General features: G+C 47.8%; 2 protein-coding genes across 4 annotated transcripts in view; one reads left to right on the top strand and one right to left on the bottom strand.

Moving 5' to 3' along the window:
* Positions 1–1443: 1443 nt before the first annotated feature.
* On the top strand, positions 1444–6735 carry DNASE1L3 (deoxyribonuclease 1L3; the record flags this gene model as incomplete). The annotated part of the gene is made up of 8 exons (XM_084214617.1): positions 1444–1581; positions 3050–3138; positions 3762–3854; positions 4149–4261; positions 4758–4870; positions 5189–5346; positions 6188–6284; positions 6501–6735. 8 exons carry the CDS (start codon positions 1444–1446, stop codon positions 6627–6629), a joined length of 930 nt encoding a protein of 309 aa, XP_084070743.1. The 3' UTR covers positions 6630–6735.
* A 7581-nt stretch (positions 6736–14316) lies between these two features.
* FLNB (filamin B) overlaps positions 14317–20212 on the bottom strand; it is a 71017-nt gene continuing 65121 nt past the window's right edge. For 2 of the 3 annotated variants that reach the window (XM_084214578.1, XM_084214579.1), the window contains 3 exons: positions 17940–18158; positions 16783–16986; positions 14317–16075 (listed from right to left, as the gene is read on the bottom strand). In XM_084214578.1, the coding sequence (XP_084070704.1) occupies positions 15888–16075; positions 16783–16986; positions 17940–18158 (611 nt within the window). In that variant the 3' untranslated portion in view covers positions 14317–15887. The remainder of the gene's footprint in view (positions 16076–16782; positions 16987–17939; positions 18159–20212) is intronic. The other variant, XM_084214580.1, reaches the window with a different exon arrangement.

Raw genomic sequence — 20212 nt, 5'->3', positions numbered from 1 at the left:
TTGGGGAGAGCTCTGGGTTTTGATGACTCTGACCCTGAAGCTGCAGCTGCTGTCGCAAGCGCTTGACTCAGGCTGAGCTTTTAGCAAGGTTAAGCTGGAGATTTACACCCTTCCAAGGCTGTCACTTTCCCTCCCCTCTCTCTTTATGAGTTTCTTCCAGAGCCTGTCCTGCCAGGGGACGGCTCGAGACCCAGAGTAGAGGAAGCACCACCTAATCCCTGTTATTTTGGAGGATGGCCTGCCAACTCCCCAGGTAGCTCTGCTGCTGGCAATCGCTGCAGTAATGTGGTGACACTTCCCTTGCTGGCTGCCAGTGCTCCAAATTCCAATAATGCCAAAAGGGATTGGTGGTGCCTATTCCAAGGCCTGCAGCACATTTCCTGGAGAACTTGCCTCCCCAGCAAGCCTAGATCCCACTGCTTTCCGCTGTGCCATGTCTTTGGGAGCCCTTCCACGTGCTGTGCTTTGTGCTGTCTGCACCTGAGCCTATTCAGTTGGTTCAGTGTTGGCAGCCATGTCCTGGTGCCTCTGGTGCTAGACCCGCTTGGGCAGCAGTTGCAGGCAGACCCGGTGTTCCTAGAGAAGGGAAAGAGGGCATGAAAGCACCCTGTAAGAACAGAGAGAAAACTTCAAGACACTTAAAGCTGTCATTTAGCTTGAGCTCTTGTCACACCTCCTGCCTTTATAACTTGATTGAGGGCCAGCAAATGTGTCTCTGGCTGAGGGCTGGCATGAGGTGGAGGATTAAGAGGGTAGGGGGATGGTTTCCCTGCAAAAGCCACCTCAGGGTACCAGGCCATCCCACCTGCAGCATCCTCGCTCAGGTGTTGTTTTAGCCAGGTGTCCCCTGCCAGCACACAGCACCAGCCAGACTCACATGCACAAACCAAGACTCCTGTGCTGGGGACACTTGGCCAGCAGTTCGAGGGGTAGTGCTGGGGCATCCTGTATCTTACCATGGCTGCCTGGCAGTGCCTTCCAATGGGCTTCTGGTGCCCTCCAGAAATCCCAGTCTTCCCCCTGCTGCTTCCCAGACCCTTTCACTATCCACCCCATCCATCTCCTGATCTTGACCGCTGTCCTGGAATGGCCCAGGGAGCCTGGTCCTAGTCCAGCACAGCCCAGAGTGGTCCCAGTCATGCAAGAATCTCACAGCTGGAGTCTCCCTGTGGGGAGGGACAGTGGGTTCTGCTGGAGCTGTTGCTCTGCCAGGATTCAGAGGCTGGCTCAGAAGAGACTGGTTTCCCCTCTGGGAGAAGTTCAAAGTCTCCATGCTGCTTTGTGGTGGGAGATGCAAGTGAGGGGAAGGAGGAAATGGTGATTCCTGTTCCTGAGTGACACAGCTGGCTGCTGGGTTTGACCCCAGCCAGCCGCAGAGGGACGGGTGCATGAACACACACACATTTATAGTCACGCTCGCAGCAGCTCACTTTGCCCAGGTCCATGAAGATGCTGCTCTTCTTCTTACTTTCACTCTTCCATTTCAACCCATCTCTGAGCCTAAAAATCTGCTCCTTCAATGTGAGGTCTTTTGGAGAAACTAAAATAGCCAGACCTGAAGTCATCGATGCTGTGGTAAAGGTACGTTTGTTTGCTTGGATGAGGCAGACACTGAGCTTTCTAGCATTTCTTAGATGCACAGTCTTGCACTTTGTTTGTCTTTCACAGTTAGACATCAAGCAAATAAAAGGAGCTAATTATTTTATAAATATTGCACTCTTAAAGTAAAAATCAGCCTGTGTTTGAACAGAATGTATGTTGTTATTTTAGCCTTCATGGGAATATAACAGAAAAAATATTTGCTGTTTCCTTTGGAAATTGAGTTACAAAAGGAGGAAAACCTCAATGCACAGTAAAAATAATTTTCACTTTGAATCCACAGAGCTTTGTTTTGTGATACATTATTTACCTTCTTTATGTGCTAATTATTCTCAAATATTCTTGTCTAATTAAACCTATTCTCAGAACAGCAAATAGTATCTGTCAAATTAGAGTCTGGTAGAAATTTGAAAAACCAGTTTCTGTAAGCAAACCCTCACCATCAGGCTGCCTCTGCAAAAGCTGAAGATAACCCTGGTTTTAAAAAGAACCACCTTTAAGACTTGTAGCTTTGCAAATGCCCTCCAAGATGCCACAGTGAGGGAGGACAAGGGGCTTGGCACTAGTGAGGGGCTGTGTGTGCAGAATGGCACCAAGGAGGAATGGCACCATGCTGTTGGGCTGTATTCCTTTCATTGCAAACTGGCAGAGAAGAGTGGTTTGCTTGGCTTTGCATTCCTAGACTATTCTTCCTGTGCTGTCATCACTGTGGGCAATATATACTAAATATATATTTATATATATATATATAAATATATATACTAAATTTTGGGGTCACTTAAATAATTGTGGGTAAGTTTTAGGGGGCAAAGAGGGGCTTTTTTCCTGACAAAAATCCCCCACAAGGTTTAAAGGACAACGAAACCAGGGGCAGAGGGAAGCCCCTGAGAATGCTGGGCTTTGGGTGAGCTGGACTTTCCCACGGGGAACCCCAACAGCGGCTGTGGGAGCTGAGCCTCCAGCGCCCCTGAGGTGTGCAGTCCCCTGGTGTCGGGACCCCATTTTCAGCCAGGTTGTTTCTTTGGGCTCCAGGGGCTGTTTCAGAGGAATCTGCAGCAGCCTGAGACAGGTGGGTGCTTACCGTGGGGAAGGAGTGGGGCAGGGCAGAGGCGGCCCCCCAGCCCTGGTGGTGATGCTGGAATCAGGCTCAGGGAGTGGCTTTTGCCGCCCCTTCCCCTCCCTGCTTCCTCTTCAGGGTCAGGTGCCGAAGTTTTTCTCTAAATCTGAAACTCTTCTGCTGTCGGGTTCCCTCTCCCAGTTCCTGCTGGGGCCGTGCAGCAGCTCTGAAAGCAGAAAAGCTTCGTTCCAGCCCCCGCTCCCCTCCCACGACCCCAGGCTGCGTGGCACTTCTTTCTCAAAGGACTTCCCCCATGGAACCACTGTAACCACTTCTTCCTAACCCTTCCTAATCCTCTAAAACCAAACTTCCTCCTGCTCCTTCCCCCTGCAGATCGTTTCCCGCTGTGACATCATGCTGCTGATGGAAATAAAGGACAGCAAGAACCGTGTTTGTCCCCTCCTGGTGGAGAAGCTCACCAGGTAGGGTGGCCATGGGCAAATGGACAAATATTGGGAAAGCTGCTTGGCAAGAGCCTGTGCTCTGCTCGGTGCCGCTTTGCTGGGGCAAAATCTAAGGATGGCGGCTTAGGAGCGTCAAGGAGGAGCCAGACTCTGGCAGTCTTGCTGAGGGACAGGAGCAAAGGCAGTTCCAGACCACTGTAGAGCACATTTTTAAATCAGTATAACCAAGTTAAATTCAATTTACTACAGAGACATTCCTAAAGGAGAAAAAGAATAAGGGGAAATGCCCTCACGGGGCTGGCATCAGGCTGCAGCAGGACAGCCACCTTCCTGCAGGACTTGGAACTGCTTTAGATTAGGGATTGCTTGCCTGGACATCCAGAGGAAATAGCAGCGTTCAGCTGGTTGGACATGATAGCCAGCTGAAGGAGAGACAGAGGCTGCAATGAGCAGGGAGAGGGTTCAGTGTGGAGCAAATGATAGAGCAGGGGTCCAGCTCCTGAGAAGGGTTTAGTGTCTGTACCCACCTGCCTCTGAGGTCAGGCAGGCAATGCCCAAACACTTGGGAAGAGGCAAAATTATCTCACTCTCAGCCCCTTGTGAGTGCAGAAATAAACTCAGGAACATCCCTTTCCTTCCAGTCAGCTGAAGGGGCCAAAGGAGGAGTACAGGTGTGTGGCCAGCGAGAGGCTGGGAAGGAACAGCTACAAGGAGCAGTATGCCTTCATCTACAGGTGGGTGAGCCCCCTTTGCCAACAAGCCAGCCCCTCCCCTGCTCTCTGGGGCACAGCCCCTGGAGATGGGCTGGACACGGTGCTGGCTTTGCTGTGAGGGAGCCAGAGAGGGGCAGGCTGTGCAGGTGGGTGCAGGCTGTGCCTGGGTGTGGGGATCATCCCAGTGCAGACACCTGGGTGTCTGTATCCACCCCAGACTATGGCCTGGGTGCATGTCAGAGCGTGGAGTCAGTGTTGGACACATCTCAGCGAGCCACGGGTGTCACATCCCCTGTCCTGTTCATTCTGCTGCAGGCAAGACCAGGTATCAGTGAAACAAACATACCAGTACCCTGACACCCAGCCTGGGGACGAGGATGTCTTCTCCAGGGAGCCCTTCATCATCTGGTTGCAGTCTCCCAAAACTGGTGAGGTGTTTCAGGAAGATGTCACTGTTCCACTGTGAGCCAGCACAGCAGCCCTGGCTGGACCACGGCAGAGGGCAGGCTCCAGAGCTGCATCCAGACCCCACTCTGCTTTTCCTTCCAAGAGCAGCATTTTCCCTTCAGGGCTGCTGCCCCTGGGAAATGCCACAGCTCTGCACATGCCCTGCTGGGAAAGCCTCTGCCCCTGCCATGGGCAGTGGGTTGGTGGATGCATTCCGTGCTGCTGGCATAGCCTGGGAGCAGTTCCTGTGTGCGTGCTGGGTCAGGATTTGCCTGCACTGGCACAGCTCCTCAGGCCCAGCTGAGTGCCTGGAGGGGGTCACTGTGCAGCCACAGAGATCACCCTGGCCTACAGTCAGAGCAGAAGCTGTTTCTCCCTCAGAAAAATCCCCTTGCTTACAAGTCAGTCTCAGTTTCTTTGTGACTCATTCTCTGTTTAACCATTACATTTTTCTTGTTCCTCTGCCTTGTTTTGAAGCTGTCAGTGAGTTTGCCATTATCCCTCTGCACACCACACCAGACACGGCAGTGAGGGAGATTGATGAGCTCTATGATGTGTATTTGGATGTCAAACAGCGCTGGAAAACTGAGGTTGGTTGCCACATCTGTGTCACTAACGGGGCTTTGCTACTGAGTCACAGACCACGTTATTCACTTTTCAGAGCTGAAAACCTTAAACCCATTGACAATGTGCCCCAGGTTTTAAATATCTCTTTGGTGTATTTTCATTGAGTTCTCCACATTTTATACTGTAAACTTGGTCACCTAATAAAACTATTATCAGCATGCCCTGATGTGCCCAGCAGAAAGGAGAAACCCCACTGCATCCATTGATCATAAAAATCCTCACTGGTCTTCTTTTGAAAAGCTGTCCTCATGATTACATTTGGAAACTCTCCTGCCTTCCAGAACTTCATCTTCATGGGGGACTTCAATGCTGGGTGCAGCTATGTTCCCCAAAAGCAGTGGAAGAACATCCGTCTGAGGACTTACTCCGAATTCCTGTGGCTAATTGGTGACAAAAATGACACAACCGTGAAGAACAGCACCAGATGCCCATATGACAGGTAAAGGGCTCACTGCCAAACCACCCACTGGCTATGACTCTGAGAGAAAAATTGTATCAAGAGGTGTCAGTGACCAACAGAGGAAACAAATGTTCACGAGACCATCAAAGACTAAAGTGTCCAGGGGAAATGTGATCCAAATGCTTCTAGTCAGGAGCACAAAGCCCTGTGCAGACCGGGCTGGGCAGGATTTACACAGAACCAGCCACTGCTGTGGCTCGGGGCGGGGGGACAGATGACAGGACAGCCAGCAACACTTCTCATCTGCAGGGAGCCCTGCAGACACCTGGCAGGGGGTGCTGCTGCCTTCTCCACGCCAGCTTTGCACCGTGCCTTTTGCTCTTACGTTTGTAATTTGGACTGACAAATGCACAACGAGGTTCTTCTTGGACAGGGGACACCTCACCTTGCCCTGGACATGTGGAAATCCTGCTGCAGTTCCCTCAGCAGGGACAAGAATACATCTGCTATTGGAGCCCAGAGTCCTCTTGGAGGATGAGTTTCTGGGTCTGAGCAGGTCTTCACTGATACTCCAGTCATTGTCCTGTGATTTTTGTATCCAAAGCAGGGCTTTGAAATTTGCAGCATTGTTGGGTGGGTTTAGGCAGAAGTCATTTCATGCTGCCTTCTAAGGCCAGTGCACATCAAGATATTTATGTGCCCTCCTGCCAAGGAGGCACCTAAAGGAGCTGACATCTCTGGGTGGGCAGTCCATGGGTAAGGACAAACCACACATAGCTGTGACTCCATCAGAGCCACCTCTCTGGCCACCAGCTCAGTGCAGTGTGGCTGCCACGGGTCAGGTACCCATCACAGCACCCCATTCCCTTGTCCCTTGCAGGATTGTGGTCAGTGGACAGAAGCTGATCCAGGCTGTGGTGCCACACTCTGCCAACATCTTTGATTTCCAGGAGGAGTTTCGGATGAGCGAGGAGCAGGTAGGCAGAGCACAGCCCCTGCAGCAGCAGCAGGGAAGGGCTAACATGGGAGCACAGAGCCAGCAGTGTCCAGGCAGTGCTGAACACAGACCTGGCTGTCAGACCAGGTCACTGTGACCATCACTCCCAAACTGGTGCAATGCCCCCAGTGCCACCTCCCCACATCCAGGCAGGGCTGGAACAGAGCTCCCAACCCTCTGTGCTGCTGTCTTGCAGGCACTGGGAGTGAGCGACCATTTCCCAGTAGAATTTGAGTTAAAAGCAAAAGGAGGCTTCTTGAACTGGCTGAGATCCAAGTTTTCAAGGAAGAGGAGACCAAAGAAGAGCCGCTCATCGAGGTCATGAGCATGCCAAGCCCTCCTACCTGGCACAGAGATACACAGATCCCAACAGATCTTGTAGAAGTCTGGTATAGAAATGCTCACAGCAAGTGCAATATTTAGCAGGTAAAAAACCCCAAATATTTTGTTAAAGTTCAAGTACTTTGAGTGAGAAGGCAAATTAAGGCTTCATGCTGTTTTTTCTTCATTGTATATAGAAATAAATCAGCTAGAAGCAGCACACTATACTTACTGTACTGGTCACAAATGTAAGGAGCTACTACAGGGCTGAAATATTTCTGTGTGCTTTACCTGCCACACCTGAAGGGAGGGAGCTCCACATGTTCCCATGGGCTCTGGAGCTCTGCCATTCCTCTGCAGGGGCAGAAGGATTAAAAAGGACTTTTTTGCATCATGTGTGTGCGTGTGTTTATGCTTCAGAGCTGCAACCAGTGGAGATGAGGTTGTACCTGGTGGTTTGCAATGTAGAATATTGCTGAATTTAGAGTATTTTGCAGTGAGGGGTTTAAATTGGTCACAGCATCCAGGGATTTGGGAAAGACAGAAGGGACAGAGGGACAGGCAGTAAGAACCCCTTTTCTGCACTGCCCCAGCTCAGGCAGCAGGAAGCTGATGGTTCTCACCCCTGCCCACCTGCAGACCTCAGGTGAGATGCCCTAGGGATCCCAGGTGACACTGCTGCCAACAGAGTGTCATAAAATTCACATTAAAATCTGATTTCAGCATCCTGACATGGAAGTTAACTGCATCCCCCCTCCAAAAAAAAAAAATCTCCATGGCAGCCCAAAGTCCTCTGATGAACCAGACTCTAATGATGATTATTTAATGTAATGGTGCAGCAATCTGTTTTCCCAGCTCAGCCCACAGGCAGTATTTAGTCCAAACCAAACCCTGTCACACAGATGGCATCTGGGGAGTGGGAATAATCCAACTGTTAGTAGAGACAAATTTTCATTTCCCTTCATCGATGCACCCAGGTTGCCTGCTGAAGGGGCAGGGAGGGCAGGTGAATGAGAGAGGCTTTGTGGGGAGAAAACAGTTTGGCCTTTGTGAAACCCATTGTTCAGGGAGAAGAATTTGAAGAAAGAAACTAAATTAAGAGAAAATTATCCTAGGAGGTTGTGTGCAAGGCAAAAAATCCTCCAACTTTTAGTAGCAATTAAACTTGAAATGATACAGCATTTCATATGCTCCCTCACACAACACAAAGGAAAAAGCCTGATTTAGAACAAATATTTACATTGGTATTTTTATAGAGATGTCACTGTCTGGCTTACATCAGGGATGGTTCATATGAAGACTGAAATCAGTCTGAATCTCTGGCCTCACATCTTGCTTTTATCTGTCTCCTGGCTTTCAGAAAGGAGTAGTGCACAGAGAAAGAAATCACCCTCCAGAAAAGCAGTAATGGACACACTCAGTCATGAAAAATATACAATTAATCGTAAGTTTTACTGGAAACATTTGTCCTTACTTGCAAGATTTGGTATAGCCCTTTATCCAGCACTTGGGAACAAGGGATGTGCCCAGAGAGCAGCCTGAGAGTGAAGGCAGTGGCTGCTGGTCCAGAGCAGTGTGCTGGGTCTGGCTGGGACAGAGGGAATTTTCTTCACAGTAGTTGCATGGAGCTGTGGCTTTGGTTTGTGCTGAAAACCGTGGTAACACAAAGATGTTTTTATTGGTGCTGTGCAGCACTTACACAGAGTCAAGGCATTTTCTGTCTCTCACCCCACCAGTGAGTTGGCTGGGGATGCACGAGAAATTGGGAGGAGATGCAGCCACAGCAGCACTGACTCAAGGGACACCCCACACCAAATGGAGTCCTGCTCAGCACTCAGACCTTGGGGGAGAAGAAAGGCTCATCTTGCAGAGATGCTGAGCTTCTGACCAAGAGAGAGACATCTTAATGCAAGATGATGCTCCTCCATGGAGAGCTGGGACACAGTTTTGTGGGATTCACAGCAGAGAGCATCTGCACTCACATTGTACATTTGATAGAGGCTGGGAGGAGTCCCAAACTCCTACTGTCAGCACAGTCTGTCTCTCTAGATATTCATTAGACAATATTATAATTACATCCTAAAATATTTAACAGTTCATGTTGTCTCTAGATTTTTACCGCTGGGGATCATTACCCAGCTGTCCCAACTGCAAAGGGGTTTTAAGTTGTTCCAGCCTGCAGGAGCCTCAATATATTCTGCAGCCAGAACAAAGTTTCTCTTTTTGATGAATAAGGCTTCTTGAGCTTTATTTATGATCAAACAGAAGTTTTTCACTGGGAATCCAAAATTCCTGGAGAGACTTTGTCTCCTGCAAGCCAGACCTCAGATCGGGGCTGGGAGAGAAACAAAGAAGCTCTTCAGAAGTGGAAAACTGTTTCCTCCCCAGCAGCCCTGTTCACAGAGAGCACAGAGCAGAGGGGGTTCAGCTGAACAAAAAGTGCTAAGACCCCCAATCCCTCAGGCTGGGGTCCTTGGGAATCCCTTCTCCAATGCATGGTACTGGAGGCACCCTCACTTCCCACTGCCCTGCACAGACCCCTCCCCAGCCTACAGAAGGTCCCCCTGCTCCTCACCCCACAGGGTGAGAGACCCTTTGGCCCAGAGCCAGGCTCTGCCGAGCTCCTTTTGTCTCTTCTGAGCTCCTGGCAGCAATGAGGTCACAGGAGAGCTGGTACAGAACCCCACAGGGACCCACCTGGCCTCTTCTTTCAGGGTCTGTACCTAATATCCAATCTAAACTTCTCCTGGTGCATCTCGAGGCTGTTTCCTCATCCATCCCCCACCTGGCTACACTCTCCTGTCAGGTGCTGTAGAGTGATAAGGTCCCTCCTGAGCCTCCTTATCTCTAGGCTAAACATCTCCACCTGCCCCAGGTACTCCTCGTAAAACTTGTGTCCCGGACCAGACATACACATGTACAGATGTTTGGCCACGTACAGATGTGCAGCAAACAGCTGAGCTGCAGCCCTCACAAGGGCTGTGTTGTGCTGTCACACAGCAGGGCTGGTGGCACTGACAGCAAAATCAAAGGCAGGAAAATCAAAGAGCCTGCCAGTGTGATAGCAGCAGCTGGTCCCAGCTCGGCTGCTCCAGGCTCCCTCAGCCTCTGCAGTGAGGAGCACTCGTGCCCCAGGCTGGAGCTGGCCACTGACCAAGCATTTGCCACAGAATAGGAGCACGAGTGGGATGGCTTCTAGTGACTGTGCTTCTGCTCTTTGGTGGTTTGTACCTGGTTTTGGGAAAGGTATGAGGCTGTTCTGGCACCAGAGACACCAACTGTTTTCCAGTGCCAGAGAACTGCAATCAATTTGGATCAGAGGCTCTTTCTGCAACCACAGAATCACAGAATATCCTGAGTTGAAAGGGATCCACAAAAATCATTGAATCCAACTCCTGACCCTGCACACAATAACCCCAAAATTCACATCATGTGCCTGAAAACATTGTCCAAAGGTTTGTGAACTCTAACAGGCTTAGGGCCATGACCACTTGCCTGGGGCGCCTTTTCCTGTGTTCATCCACCCTCTGCATGAAAAAACTTTTCCTAATATCCAACCTTGACCTCCCTGAGCTGGATTTAGCTCACACTCCTCTCCATCATCCTGCCAGTTCAAGGACACAACCTCTGCACTCTCACCTGGTATAAAACCACATGTGCCCCTCCTCTGCAGGCTGGTTTTCCAGCCAGTGTGAAAAACAAGGTTAAATACTTTGTGTGTAATTTTAAATATAGAGTCTCAACTGTCACAGTTTGCAGGGGCAATTTTCTGGTAGAGAGAAGATTTATAAGAATTAATTTCCATATTGGCAAAGTAACAAAAAGCCTTCCCTGAAAAGCTCTGCAAATGCTGGCATTGAGATATGAAGGCTTTCTGTGCCTCTCTGTTGGGACGAGAACCTGACTCCAGCCATTCTTGGGGAAGTCAGAGGCAAAATCCCACCCCCCAAACAAAACACCCTAGCTGGACATCACTGTCAGAAGGAAATATCCACCCTGGCAAGGCCAGCTCCTCCATGGGGCCCAAAGGACTCAGCCTTCCAACTCAGCAGGGATGTAAATATTTGCAGTACCAAGGTCTTGCAGAAAGGGAGCTCAGCACAGGAAAGAGCTGTCAAACATACCTCTAGGTACTGCTAGATCATATTTTCCTATTAATTTTTTTTAAAAAAATCATATATACTAGCCTTTCATTCATGTCATTTAAAAATTGTGCTTTAAATCTCAGTCAAATTAACAGAGACAGGCACTATAAATCCAGCCTGATTTAGTGACAATATTTCTTCTAAGCAGGCAATATAAATTCACAACTATGAAAATTAACTCAGAAAGTCTGAGAAATTCTGAAAAGCCATTTAAAAGCCTTTTCTCAGGAGGCCCTGGGGAAACAGCCCCACACAAGAGGGGGGGCCTAGCAGCAGGGCTGTTTTGATAACCTTCAGTGAAAGGGACCTGAGAATTTGAACCATTACTGAAGGCTGTGGAGGAAAAAAATGCTGCAGCTCTCCCTGCTGCTTTTCCAGCTCAGATGGAGCTGTGAAGACATGGCACCTGGGATGGGAATATCTCTGTTACTAACACAAGGAAAAATTACTTTTAAAATAAACATTTGCTTAGAGGAGTTTGATGCTGAAATGTTCAGGTACCCAGTGGGTTTAGTCCCAGCAAAACTGGGTGCTCCAGTGCATGTTCTGCTATCAGCAGCAAAATTCCAAATATTCCTTTCTGCTGCTCTAGATGTGGACAAGAGATGCAATAAATAAGGATAAAAGGTAAGAAAAAGAAGATCCTCCAAGCCAGCTGGCACAAAGCACAGATAAACACCTGGGGATGCTGCCAGCAGCTTTGCAAGGCCCCATTCCTTGTGTGCCAGCGCTGTCCCTGACCTGGCAAAGGACAACCAGGCAACCAGTTTCATTTGGCTCATGGGAGAGCATGGCACAGCCAGCTGTCATAATAACAAATGGTTTGGAAAGTCTTTCCTCAAACAAATAAAAAACACTGTGTAAAAAAGCATTGTGCCATTCCCTGAATTAAGTTTCATGCAACTCTTTCCCAGTTTCTGTCAAGCAATATCTGTAACCACTTTGGATAGGCTTTTCCATGTGATTTATACATAGTTTGTTCCCTTTTTTTTCAGGTGAAAAAAAGTGCATTGTCTGCACTGCAAGTACATCTCAATGTGGAGTAAAAAATTAGTTAGAAAAAAATAATAAAATAAATTTAAAACAAATAAATGCAGAAACTAGAAGTGAGTAGAGGAAAAAAAAAGTTTCTGAATTAGAAATGTCACAATCTCACTTTCAACAGATAATTAGAAGGAAAAGTAATTACAGGGTTTGCATAATCTTAGCAAACCCAGAGCCCTGCTAAGCAACAGCCCTAGCACGCACATTGTCCATGCACCCAGGTGATGTCAGAGCAGGCCAGGGCTTTTGGAGGGGGGAGGGAGATCCAGCTTGGAAACACAAAGTGCTCTATACAGGCCCAGGCCTGGAGACTGATCACTGCTGCAACATGGACAGAAAGAAATTAAGTATACTGGAACACCTTTACACATATATATAATGATTCAAGAATTAATTATATAAAGACTTTAAGTAATGATTAATTATGTAAGGATTAAATAATTTGAATTATTAAATAAATAGAATGTTTTAAATACTTTAAATAATATTAAATATTTAAAAGTTAAATTTATTAAAATAATTTAAATGCATGTATTTAATTTATTGGAGATACTCACAGCTGTACAAGGCAAAATGCAATTATCAGTTTTGCATGCAACACCCCAGTATATGAGGTATTGCCATGCTGGCTGCAGAGATGGCCATCAGAGACACAGAGCCAAGGCCATGGACAGCCAGATGGGTTTGAAGAGGGAACTCCAACAGGTCCCCAAAGCAAAGGAGAAGGCCAGTGGGCACCCAGTGAGATCCCAGGGTATGGTAGGAACAAGCACAGCTCGGGTCAGGGATGGCTGCAGGGCAGACTTGTGCTGCAGGATGAGAAGGACGGGCTGAATGTATGGTTTGTCAGGAGCTCCAGGACATCACCCCCAAAGACCCCTTCTCTGGTCATTGAGATGTACCAACACATCCCACCAGTACCAGGCAGGGGCTGGAATGCTCTTGAGTTACCATCCCATGGCAACTGCTGTGCTGCAGGGACTTACCTTCCACCACCCACCAAAATACCCAGTGAGCCTCCCAGGCGTGCCATGGGTGCCAGCATGGGTCCCATGTGGCAGTGCCCTGCCCTGGGTCACTGCCAGCAGCAGGCAGGGCTCCAGCTGGCCACCAGGGCACTGCCCAGACCTAGTGCAGGGCTCACAGGACAGCTCAGGCCAGTTAAGGATGAAGTTTCAAGTGGGACTCGCAGGTACTAAGTGGCCAAATCCTACTGCAAGGAGAGAGACTATAAACAAAGAAAAAACTTACGGTCAACCTAATTGATAAAAAAAGCACTTCCACACCTAAAGGCAAAATACTGATGCTAGTCCTCTAGTCCTCTTCCTATCCTGAGTAAAGTGCATCTTGTACCATTGCAGGTCTGCCCAGCAGGAGGCACTGGGACACCAGTAACACGTACACAACAACCCAGTCTGCTAAGGGTAGCTGCACTTAGAAACCTTTGTCAGGGTGCCAAAAGCAGAGCAGAATGTCCCACAAAGCAGGGATCTGTGCCCAACACAGTCAGTCCTCAGCTGGCAGAGCCGCTGGAGGTAGCTGAATGTTGTTGTCCAAAATCAACCTTGCCAAGCAGCTCTTCTCATCACCACCACTGGGTGCTTGCTGCCCTTAGCAAGGTCATTTTTGTGGGCACTCCACAGCTGTCAGTGCCCAGGTTGGTCACTTGAAGCAGAGCTCAGCTTTTACTGGAGGAAACCCCAGCCACAGTAGAAACCAGGGTTCATCAGCTTCACAGACAACTCCTGCTAATTTCAGCCAGTCATTAAACCAAGACAAAGGGCAACAGGCAAGAGAAGGCCAGACAAGCACAGGGTGGACTGGGACACAGGAGTTAAGCAGGTGAGAGGCTCTCAGGGTTTACTCACGCTGACAGCTACATCCAGGCTTGTTTTGTTTAAAAATACTGAATAGGAGGCTCATGCTGCCATACCTACCATAAGGCTAATGGGTTAACTATAAAAAGGAAACAATCTGATAAGCCTGGGGCAGGAAAGTCCTTGGCAGCCACTGCATCTCAGGTTTCACAGGGGCTTTCAGGAGGAGAGTGTTTGGGAAAACATCTGCTGGTTTCCATGGCTGTGCCTGGAGGTGCTGGCCCCAGGTGCAGGGAGACACCTTCCACAAACAGCCCCAGGGATCCCAGGGAATTACAGCCCAGACAGCAGCTCCAGGAACACAGCAGTGCCCTGTGCCTGGGGTCTGCACAGGGGCACACCAGCACAGCTGTGTAATGAATGCTTCAGCCACACTGTGCCCACTGCACCCTGAACATTTACATATGGCTTAAACTTCTGCCATTTTGTTTTCAGGAAAAAAAAAAGATTTCACGGAAAAAAGTTAATGGCGTTGAGGTTCTGCCCAAATTTTCATGGCTACCTGAACAGCCCATAGGCTATTTGGTCTGCCTGAAGCTGCTGTGTGGTGTGCTTTCAGTCTGAACTTCACTGACTACATATGAAAAGAATCCGATGTTGTTTTTAACATGCACATTTTAATGAAGCAAACATTTCTATTTAATAAGTTATAAGATACAATTTTACAATCCTGCATTTTATTCCAGTTTATTTTGTTTTTACTTTCTAGTTTACAATGTAGTGAGCATTTCACATTAAGGCACTAAAAAAGCACAGTAAAAAAAACCCCAACCTTCCTTTTTTTGCCAGTAACTGTGCTGGAGAGCAGTACATCCACACATAATTACAGAACCGTAAGCACGAACTTCTCCCGAGGGACAGTGACATGTCAACAGATTTTCAACAAATCCTACCTTCTCCAAACTGCAGAGTTTGAGCTCATCAGGAGAGTTTACTAAAGCCCCAGCAGCTGGCAGCAATTCAGATATGCACCTGGGAAGTAGTATGGAGTAATCCGGGACAAACAGACAAGTTACAAGGAAGTTTCCACTCCCGAACCCTCAGCAGCAACACCTGTTGCAGCACAAGGGGGATTTCAGGAGAGATTAAGTTTGCTTCAGGCATATCCTTGGACTGAGATACAATAAAACACCTTGCACCAAAGAGGGGTTTGTTCATTGATATTGTTATTATTGGTATTGCTATCACTGGTAATTTCACAGACCTACCCTGTGTCCCACTGCAGATGTGGGTCTCATGGCTCCTTTGCCTCATCTCAGACACTGGCCTGGCCTGCAGCCTCCAGGGAAACCAAGGGGCATCTTCTCAACACACCTTGGTGCTCTGGACTGCAGTGACTCTGGGCCACACAGGTGACAGCCATGCCTGGCTTGGCAACTTCAGGGGCTTTACTTAACCCAGCCAATGCAGAGCTTGTTCTTAAATCAAAAAGAGTGGGGGGGTTACCTGTAAATTTGAAGAAACATCACCAGCATCCCAAGCTCATTAAAAACCGCATTACTAGCATTATGGCCAAAAAGCTATCTGTCTCTAGAGTTACAAAGCGTTAACATAGAGAGGCTGAAAGCTTACAGGAAGTAATTTTCAATCTGCTTTTGGTTTGCTATAAAAGATAAACTTTTTCTAAGTGTAAACCATTGGCAAAGCATTTTCAGAAACATTTTAAATTTGAGTGGTAAAGCTACTTATAATAGCTTTTTATAATGTTAAGCGTTAAAATTGATCAAGTATACAAAGGCACCTACTATAGTACCAGTTTTACCTCATTTCTTTACAGAAAAGAATTTGAACTGGGGACAGCCCAAGTCATATTCCATAACTAGAATGTAAAGTCTCCAGTCAAATAAAATCAGTAGTTAAGATACCCAATTACAAAGACAAATTCCAGTTTTCAATTAACATCTAAAGTCTTTAACACCCGCAAGGGAAATTAGTGTCTAGTCATCCACAAGATTCTCCAAACATTAACAGTGACCCGGACAGTACTACAAAGGTACAATTTGAGGCGATATTAAATAAATTGACATTAGGTTGGTAAGTAGGATAGAAGTGAAATGCTTGTAAAAACAGTTAGAATTTATGTCTGACTATTGAAACGTGAGCCGTGTGTATCTAGAGACTGCATTTTGCAACACGACTGCACCCAGTACAGCTCTGCATCTGAACTGCGAACGCAGAGAGCACCCGACAGCGCGCCTAAGGAACGGTGACGTGGAAGGGACTCCCAGGAATGTGCTCGTCACCCCACTTCACTGCCAGGACATAGTCCCCCCTTTCCTTGACAACATAAGTGACGTTGTACTGATGGCTGCCCAAATGCTTGATGGACACCTCTTCGCACGGTATTGTAGGTCCGTGGACGCCAACTAACAGCATGTTGGAACCTACAGCAAAACACACAACTGTTAGTGTTCCTGAGCTTAAACAAGGCAGCATGGTTCTATCGTAATATATATATTGGCTCTGTAACACATGGATTTTGCTGGTTTAATTCACAGAGTGGTAGCTGAGCCATACCTCAGATTAATTTGGTATAAGAAGGAGTTTTATATTAAAAAGCTTTCAGCCTTATAGAGGTGAAGGTTTATCTGTGCTATTTGCCAGACCTGACAGGTTACCACTAAGTAGAGCACAGGAGCCATCAATGCTGCTTGTGAAAACAAGCTGGTATTGCTTTACAACTACTTCATCAGAATTAATAGCAGGGGCCAGTGGACACAGCTGGCCTGTAATCCACCCACCACAGAGCTCCCAGACGGTGATGATGATGAGCATCAAAAGGTAACAGGAACACCGTGCATTACACGCTACAATGCACCACAGGGGTTGCTTAAGTTCGGCAACCTGTTTGTTCTCATGCCATAATCCTGTTCTTTCAGGTGCACCTGGCTCAGGCTAAGCCATTGGAGAGGAACTTTACGGTCTCTGTATTAGGACTGACTTGGTGAGCACAGTTTAGTATTTAGCATTTTTCTTTAGTACCAGATCATTACCTCAAGGTCTGAATTTTAACTCTGCAAGTTGGTTTAGGGAAAAAAATGCTCAGCTAAACCACTGATTCTGAACACCCATCTGGTTCTGGTATCCATACCTGCTTTGCTGCAGTCCACAGAGAAGGAGCTTTTCTGACCCACAAAAGCCTTTGAGAGTCCTGCTCCCCGGGAAACCACTTTGCTGGCATCCGAGGTGGATTTGGGAATGGCGCTATAGCAAGTTTCAGTCGATGACCTTGTCACTGACTCTACCAGGATGGAAGAGGTTTCGTTGGCACTGCCGGGACTAACCAGTCGCTGCCCTGGAAACAGAAAAGGTTTCTAACATTCAGATTTTCCCCATCTGAAAGGCATTCAGAAGGAGGTTTCAAAACCCTCCTAATGACTAGCATGCATTCTGCATCCAAAATGCATTTTTGGAGAGGAGCAATTTCCTACTTGGGTTTTTAAGCTGACATCTTCCAGCACCACTGGCAACGATCCCATCCCAGAGCCCTCAAGTGGCTAAAGGACCACAGGAACTTCAGGATTCATTAAGCAAAGCAGGTTGCTTAAGAAGAGTTAATTGTGCTCCAATCACCAAATGCCAAAAATTACTTGAGTTGGCAGAAAAGCAGGTGCAATTTTGCAATAACCCATTTTGAAAGCAGAGCGTGTCCCAGCCTGGGGGAGCGCAGTCCTTGCCACCCTCTCCTGAGAACATCACCACACTATGGGCACCACAAGAGGGTTTCACAAGCTCAGGGGGAGGAGTAGAGATGACCTTCAGCCTGTGCTTAAACACAACGCTGGACAGAGAACAAGCTTCCTAAACCAGCCTCCCTGACTTCACCTAGGAGCCTCCCAGGCATTACCGACCCCTGGCTAGGTGATACCTGCACCAAAATGAGACCAAGAGAGGCAACACATGCTACAGGTAAGCAGGTTTCAGGCTTTGAGGGTGGGGGGAAATGGGTAAATAAGTCATATTTCCCTGTGACCCATGCAAGACCCTAGCACTACATCAGGACTTAGTATTACCCCATAAAGCTGTTATATGGCCCACCACTGAGTCAAGCTGCCAAGCTCTGTGACTACTGCTTTTGTAGCTGCTCCTGAGACCCCTCATCTAGGCTTTGGAGGTAATGGGGAGAAAGGATTTGCTTCTCATGGTTTTAGGCATCTAGACCAGAATATCACATTGTCTCAGGAGGATTTTTTTGCTGAATGACATGACCTACTTCAGGCACAGAGTAAATACTAGTTAGCTTTTTACCTGTAACCTTTGCCTTGAAAGGGCTGCCCACTATGTGGTTAGGTCCACCATATTTAACTCCAATTAAATAGTTTCCTGGAGCCATGGGTGTGTACATGACTTTGTAACCTTCTGGAGTTTCCTGGCAGTCCATTTTCACCTTTGATGGCCCTTCAATTGTAACAGAGAGGGTACCTGGACCAGCCTTGGTCGTGTTAATGAAAAACTCCGACTGCAGTCCTAGAAAGACGTAGCACAGTGAGACACACTCTTCCTCACACCCGATGTTACACACGCAGCCTCAGGCATTCAATACGGGGGAATTCGGCACAAGATCAGTCTCCCAGGGCTTCAGGCAGGGAGGGGCACCACATCCACCCCAGCAGCCTTGCTCAGACCAGCCCCAAATGGAGCTCTGCAGCCTCCCCAGCTTCATCCTGGCTCCCTCCTCCAGTTAGGTTATGTGACTGTGCGGGAGAAGGGGTCACGACAGCCCTTCAGGACTCAAATGGAAGTAATTTGGTATCAAAAAACTGGCTTAGAGAGGAAACAAGAGCTTTTCTGCTGGGCATCAGAATCCACACCACACAGCTCCAGCATGGCTCAGTTTGGGAGAGCTCAGAGCTGTCTCGCTGCCTGGACTACAAATCAGCAGTGAAGAGCCCACAAGAAAGCAGGAAGGACAAGGGGCAGGAGATGGCCTGGAGGAGATGTGTGTTTGAACTGCTCGGCAACAGCACTCCAAGCAGTTTGTGGAAACAAAAGCTTGTTTAATTACAGCATCTGGTTAACACAGCTGAATTATTGCTGCTAATACTAAGCCAATGACACAATGCCAGCAACACAAGAAAAAATTAAGTAAGGCTTTCAGCCCCCAAATAATTTACTGTCAGACTCTGGCCTCAAATATTTATGATCTTTGGGCTGTTGCATGAGACACTGTTGAGGAGGAATAAAGTGCTCAGGCACACTCAAAACCAGGATGGCCATGGGAAAGTTTACTGCTGCTGCGATGGAAGCATGAAGACGTGGGAATAAACTCAGGAGAAGTTTCTAGCCTCCCCACAAAAGAGGTTGTTGTGTCGCAATGCTGGAAGAGCCCAGCTCCCACAGAGGATTATGCCACTTTTCCAGAGCTCCAGCAGCTCATCCCACCAGCCTAGGAGGCCAGGCATCAGCCTGCAATGCCCTGCTCAACTGGAGAGAAGTTAATTCTCAAAGCCAGCAAGCTTCACAGCTTCTCACTAAGAGTTCTTGCTCAGAGGCACTGCTCTCTGCTGTGCCTCAGATGAAGGCTTGCATTGTTGGAGGCTGCAGACGCTCAGCCCTCCCAGGGGGATGGTTCAGGTGCTCAGCCACTGAAACCCCTACACTGGGTCATTGTTCTGAAAGGCTGCTCAGCAGCTCCCAGGGCACTGTGCTTTTGGCAGTGGCCAGGATTCAACAACGGGGCACAGAGCAGCTTTGCTGAAATGAAACAGTCTATTTAGATTAAAAACAGCCCCGAGCACCTTTATAGATGAAGAAATATTCCCCTGTCCCTGATGCATCACTGGCTGGTATTAATGAGTGCTTTTGTTTCCATCTATTAAAGGGGCTCAAGCTACATCTTTATTTTATAGAGTGTATCTACATGTTTCCAAAACCAACTGCTTGGTTCCTCCAGAACAGCAGAAGCTTTGACTGAATAACTGCAGTATTTTTTTTTTCACAGGGAGAAAAAAGGTATGAGATGGAATCCACAGGAGACAGCAGTGGATAGGACAAAATGAACTAGCTATTCCCTTACACTACAAAAGGAGAAAAAATAATCATTTTACTCTGCTATTTACCTGTGTGTGTGGCCTGAGCAAGAACACAAATAAATCAAAGCACATATCCTGGAACGTTTTCGTACTTGCTAAGGACACAAATCATAAAAATGAAAAAACAAACACTAAACCCTACATTCTTGAGTTGAGAACTATCAGATGAGGCGGCCACAGCACACAACAAGGTGCCAGATTTCCAAGAAGAGACTGTTCATGCTGCATCTGGAGCATGAATATCACACTACCGACAGAACATCCCACCTTCTCCCTAGAGTTTACATATCCTACTGCATTTCACTTGAGATTTTTTAGAGGTGCAAGCACCAAAGGGAAGCTAACAGGGAATGTAACACCCTCATACCCATTTAATTAACACAAGTTAAACAAGATCCCTTCATCTCTACACAGCCAACTCAGACATCGTGTTCATGAGTGGAAGGGAGCCAGAGCATCTCCGGAGCTCGAGGGACCACCGACGTGGAG

This window comes from Fringilla coelebs (genome assembly GCF_963513975.1).
Source record: "Fringilla coelebs genome assembly, chromosome: 13".
NCBI classification, from domain to species: Eukaryota; Metazoa; Chordata; class Aves; order Passeriformes; family Fringillidae; genus Fringilla; species Fringilla coelebs.
Note: the sequence above shows the minus strand (reverse complement) of the source record. Positions and strands in the feature narration are given on the sequence as shown.